The sequence below is a fragment of the Prunus avium genome, chromosome 8, assembly GCF_965620075.1.
Source record: "Prunus avium chromosome 8, drPruAviu1.hap1.1, whole genome shotgun sequence".
In the NCBI taxonomy this organism is placed as follows: domain Eukaryota; kingdom Viridiplantae; phylum Streptophyta; class Magnoliopsida; order Rosales; family Rosaceae; genus Prunus; species Prunus avium.
Window position 1 is genome coordinate 6,286,327 of NC_142291.1, and position 5,702 is coordinate 6,292,028.

The following is a 5,702-nucleotide window of genomic DNA, read 5'->3' on the forward strand; positions in this document are numbered from 1 at the left end:
TGTAAAGTCGAGAATGGAGCGCAAAATGGTAGAGCCCACTACCTAATTGATTGAAGAATAATGATGAAGCTTGTTTGCCATCATCCCTTGAGAGCCAACCACACATCCACAAGAAGCTATCAACTTTGCCTATAAAAAGGCTTTATCCTTCCCTTGCGTGACACACCATCTAAGAAGAAATGAGAGCCCAAGCAGAGAGGAAAGAAAGAAAGAAGAGAAGGAAGAAAGAGGGTGAGTGAGTGGAGAGAAAAAGAGAGCAGAGAGAAATTCTCCAAGAGAGAAAAATCAGTGAGCCACATATATTTTAAACACTAAAGTTGTAGCCCTATTATTTTACATAGTGAAAAAGTTACTGCTGCTACTCTCCGAGGACGTAGGCATGGCCGAACTTCGTTAAATGTTGTGTCTCATCTACTTTACATGCAGCTCAATATTCTAGCATATCACGTTTATTTTACAACAAAAAAACTATTATTGGCACTTCAAAAAAGTCGTTATGCACTCGATTCTGTAACATCGTTACAATAAGAAGTTTATTTCAATTAAATACAAAATTTCGATCACAGAACAATAGCATTATTTGAATCTAGTTAAAATGCTTCCACTTAAAGTAACACTAGAGTTTTAAAGGCATCCACAATCATATCGAGTGTGACGAGTCATATCATTAAAAAGAGTTGTCATCAAGATGATACACACAAATCTGACCATCAACCCTGAATCTTGTTGTAGCAAACCAGCAAGATAAGTTTGTGTTGACAGCAGTACCAATCTCATCCTTCTTTCCTTCACATACTTATCCAAAGCCTCTGCCACTTTCATCATCATTATATGCCTTGCCCTTGATTTTTTATCATAATTTTCAGCCAACTTTTGAGCCAAACATCTAGCAATGACAATGGAGTCTTCGATGGCAGCAGAGCCACCCTGGCCAAGGAAAGGTCCCATCGCATGCATGGCATCTCCAGCAACTGTCACGCTTCCTTTTCGAAAGTTTCCTACTAGAATGTCCCACGGCGAACGGTATCTCAAGCGTGTGTTAGATAATGATTCTGTGTCACTCTTGCTTATCATGTCTATCATTTCAGAAGGGAAGTCTTTGATTGCTTCTAATGTCAGCTGCCGAATGAGCTTTGGATCCTTTGGAACCTCCAACCCTGTTCATATAAACAATTTCTTTCATGTATTTAATCAGAATTCAGTCATGGTTCTACAATAGTTTGAGCTATTTTTCATTTTGGTTCCGAAAATTGTATTTTGTCCAATTAGCCTTAACAATTAAAGCCAAATCAGAATGTAAGTGTCAAATTAATTCATAGAATGTCAGCGTGACGTGCACGTGTAGAAATATTTCGATCTTGTGCATATATGTAGGCTTTAGGCTAGCACAAAAGAAAAGGTCAAAAATACCACATGAGGGCGTCGTGTGATTATTTTGTGAGTTAATTTAACGAAAATCTGTTTTAAAGAAAAGAAGAGGTTTTTTTTCAAAAAAATTTATTATACAAGCGATAGTCTAAATTATAAGGAGGAGAGGGTTTCTCACACACATTATAAAGGTGCCATGGGGATTTGAACCTAAGACCACGGGTTTTCAAGTCAAGGCATTTTTCCACTGGGTTAGACCCCGTTGACTAAAGAAGAGAAGAGTTTCTAGTTGATGAAAACTCTAAATTGGTCATTTGATTAACTAGAGGAATAAGAATAAGATTGAAAAAATAGGAACAATGTGGACCGAGATAGAAAATGACCTAAACTACAAGGATCAAAATTATAATTTGGCCTTGCTCGCAGAACTGAGCCAAATTAGTTGAGATACACGTTAGCTGGCCCGGACACCTCATGGTATTTATTCAAAAAAAAAAAATTATAGTTTGGCCATTTTGCCTAGAAATATGAAGATTATACACTCTATGTGCGATGCATATTCCAAAATCATAGTAAGCTGGAGTGGAAGGAATCCCATTTGTAATGGATTTTGTGTTGAAGAGAAGAATCAAGAATTTACCTCCTCTACCATACATGACTTTCTGAGTGACGAACCAATAAACCAATTTATTATGAATGGGCATTCTTCCAACTGTGCACTTGTCACCCTTAACTTGGACAAACTGATTCCCAAAATTATGACCACTTGGATACATTGTAAAACCTCTAACCTCCGATAATGAGAAGAGCTTTGATGGTTTTAGGTCAAGAAAATCTGCAACAACTGAGTTGGTTCCATCACATCCAATCAAAACCTGACACGTATAATTTTCATTTTGGCTTAGTATTATTTTTCTTTGGAAATTGACAAATGAAATATAATTGTTCACCTTGGCTTTGATAGAGCTTCCATTCTGGAGATGAAGACTTGGACTGGAAGTTGATGAGTCTAACCTAACAGAGAGTGCTTGGCATCCATGGCGTATGGTGCCACGTGGCAAGCTCTCTGCTAGTGCTGTGATCAGATCCATCCGTTTCAGGCATCTTGTTTCCCCACCTCTATAAAATTAATTATATTACAAACAATTATAACATGTTACATAATTTTGTGACACTACTTGTGTGTCCCTTTATTCAAATTATAAGGTTAGGCCTAAAAGATACATACTTCATGTAAACATGAAAGAGGTGGATTAGTAAGAGTAATGTTAATTACCACAAAGAGGTGGTTTTCTTTTTTACTTGCATTGATTTGTTTTTAGCTTTCTTTACAGGGTTTTGATTTTTATCATGCCAGACTAGATGTATCTTTGTTTTTCTTCTTAATAATATAAGGAGATAGGGGGTAGGGAGGTCTCCCTAAAGTATAGGTCCTCTCTCCTTTCGGGCCGAGAGTGGATGTTTACATTATCTGACCGTCATTAAAGAGCAAATTTCGCCTAATCTTCTATTTTAAAATGACTTGAACAAATAATTTGATGAAAATATATGATGATTATAAGCATTATTGATGTACGTAATATGCAGAAATTAACTTGGGTCATATACACTCACACTTACCCAAGCGGTATTTCTCGTTGCTTCCCACTATTGAGGCATACGTCTCTAGCCCTAAGTATGAAAATAGCAATAACAAAAACAATAATAGTATAATTAACTGTGAAAAAAAAAAAAAATTTGATAAAGACAAATATGGACATATATACCCTTGAAGCGGCATGGCAGTCTGTCTGAGCTTTGAGGCCACACCAAGTTCATCCAAAGCTCGCCAACCATTTGTTCGAATGGTGATTCCTGCCCCGGTGGCTCGCAGGGATTCTGATCTTTCCAACACCACACTCCTCAAACCCTTCCTACATATGTTCCATGTACTAAATCATGTTGATCTTTACATATAAAAATAATTACTCAGTTGGTTATGAGTACTTTGGCCTCAAGTCCTCCTGTGGCAGAGATTCGAAAACCCCAGACACCCATGAATGCTCGTGTGTAAGCCCCCTTTCCCCAATTGCTTGTACTCAAAATAAATAAATACTATAATTAAGCATAAATTAATCAACTACTTGTTCTGTTTTAAAATACACTCCAGTAGTAGTGAAGAATCAAAGTACCTATGAAGAGCAAGGGCAGTTGCAAGGCCGCAGATTCCACCACCAACTATGGCAATCTCTATCTCTTCAGCTACTTCCATATTTCTGACCCCTCTCTCTCTCTCTCTCTCTGGTAGAAATATATGCTTTTTGACTCATTTTTTAAACCTCAGTTACATATAGGTCCTACCATGTCCAGCACAAGCTTTGTCCTTTTCCAAAAAGCTTAAGGGGTCTTAAGCTAGCTAGCCAGCCAGGTGCTGACCTTTCAAGTGTATAAGGTTTTCGGATCCTACTCATATTGTTCTACTTGGAAAATGACATGTAGGGTTGATTGTTGAATGCCCAAGGATTTGTACTAAACAATGTTTAGTGGCTTTTGGGTACTCTTAAGAGAGAATCTTTTGTTGTAAAGTCTTGAGTGGAGCCCACACATTTGGAAAGAATGAAGAATATAATGATGAAAGTATTGTGGAAGTGGAAGATATGATTACACACGTTCACGGGAGGTAATAACCTTGCCTACAAAATAAGGCTTCCTCCTCATTTGTAATAGATAGAAAATGACTCAATGAAAACATCAGATTTCTATGCTTTCTCTATATCTCATTTCTCTCTACAATTTCCTCTAGTTTTATAACACGTTATAAGCATGAATATCTCTAAAATACCAGCTGAGATATTCAACCAAAAACTCCAACCCGAAGTTCCAAAACTCAATTAATCATCATATGGATCATCCCATCTCCGATGACCCCAAATCTCCACTTCTCCCTCTCCACCACGATCATCCAATCCAACGGTCACAAAGCTTCCTGTCAGATGGCCTTGTGGCTAGCTGGAACATGCTGGAAGTGCTTGTTTGGGTCTTTGCTTGGTGGCTCGCAGAGCTTGTGCCTATGCCCATCACCTCCATGGTTCAAAAGGTGATCAGCACCTAGGTCAGCCTTTGCCAATAAGGTGGCCATGGCTTCCATAAACATGAGACAGGATCTGCGCATGCCCTCAAGGAATTGGAATTGTCCCTGTATCTTACCGTAACAAGTACTGATAGGAAAAAGGGGATGTGAAGCAAAGCATGGTGGCTTTACTTGGACTTTGCTCGCAATATGAAAAAATTGATCAGAAAAACAACACCAAAAGGGGATAAGTTCTCTGCCTCTCACTTTATCTCTTCCATTAATTATATTATTATAATATTTGCACAATTTAATACTTAACTAACATTCAAAGCTAGTGTCGATTGCAGGTGGAAAAAAGAAAAGCCAACGTGATATGTCTAGCTTTCCACTAACATATTGGTATAATAATATTATATTATTTAATTGTGGTGTTGATAAGAACCCACCAATGACTGCCTTTACTTTATCCATATATATAGTAGTTCTATGGATGATTTCACCTTCTATATTTTTAGTGGTGGTTTTATTCCCACATTTACTATAGACGGTTTTCACCTCCTATATTTTTAGTGGTAGTCTTATCCCCATATTTATTTTATTTACTGTATGGTGTAAGTTTATTACCCATACGACAATATTTATTTAAAAATGTGGGGCGGGTTTATCGTCCACACAATTGCCTTTATTTTTTTTTATGGAGCAGAATTAGTGCCCATACCACCGCATTTACTTTATCGCATATTTACTTTATTATTTAAAGTATGGTGCGGGATTAACGTTCATACATGAGGTAATTTAATTTATGAATTTATTTTACCGCACATTTACATTTATTTAAAGTATGGTGCGGGTTTATTGTCCATACCAGCAATTTATTTACCAGCAATTTATTTTATGGATTAATTGTGCGATATGATGAGTTTTTACAGTATACAGATCAGGACCAGAAGCTCCTTGATCCTCATCATGCAACTGCATCAGGACTTGAAGATCCTTGATGATGATATTGATATGAGAGCTGGCAGTCTCTCGGTACTATATTTGTAAACAAGAGATTGGACCAGAAGATCCTTGATCCTTGACATGTAAATAAGGATTTGGAGTTCCTTAATAATGTAATAGTACCGTATTGGTTAATAGTATAGTACACATGAATAATAACTGTATTGGCAAATGTACTGTACACATGAATAGATATGTATTCATGACTTGATGAATAGTATCGTATACATGAATAGTGATGTATACATTAATATTAACCATTTTGGGTAAACCGTCACTA

The 5,702-nt window shown here is 37.0% G+C and overlaps 1 protein-coding gene across 3 annotated transcripts; it reads right to left on the reverse strand.

The window, feature by feature from the left end:
* Positions 1-481: 481 nt before the first annotated feature.
* On the reverse strand, positions 482-3,812 carry LOC110762187 (monooxygenase 1-like). 3 transcript variants are annotated; one of them, XM_088245997.1, is made up of 6 exons: positions 3,540-3,812; positions 3,135-3,371; positions 2,989-3,039; positions 2,319-2,487; positions 2,009-2,243; positions 482-1,157 (listed from the first exon to the last, which is right to left on the reverse strand). In XM_088245997.1, exons 2-6 carry the CDS (start codon positions 3,146-3,148, stop codon positions 625-627), a joined length of 1,002 nt encoding a protein of 333 aa, XP_088102123.1. In that variant the 5' UTR covers positions 3,149-3,371; positions 3,540-3,812; the 3' UTR covers positions 482-624. The 3 variants fall into 3 exon arrangements, with proteins under 3 accessions (XP_088102123.1, XP_088102122.1, XP_021820484.2); XM_021964792.2 differs by having other exon boundaries at positions 517-1,157; positions 3,135-3,281; positions 3,540-3,807; XM_088245996.1 differs by lacking the exon at positions 2,989-3,039 and having other exon boundaries at positions 3,135-3,281; positions 3,540-3,811.
* Between the last annotated feature and the right edge of the window lie 1,890 nt (positions 3,813-5,702).

What these genes read in the sequence shown, in the direction of transcription:
- LOC110762187 (XM_021964792.2), bottom strand. Translation starts at nt 3,619, where the DNA reads ATGGAAGTAGCTGAAGAGATAGAGATTGCCATAGTTGGTGGTGGAATC. An exon ending in CAACGAGAAATACCGCTTGG is followed by an intron (nt 2,488 to 2,988) that starts GTAAGTGTGAGT and finishes TTAATTTTATAG; the next exon opens with AGGTGGGGAAACAAGATGCC. An exon ending in AGTCATGTATGGTAGAGGAG is followed by an intron (nt 1,158 to 2,008) that starts GTAAATTCTTGA and finishes TTATATGAACAG; the next exon opens with GGTTGGAGGTTCCAAAGGAT.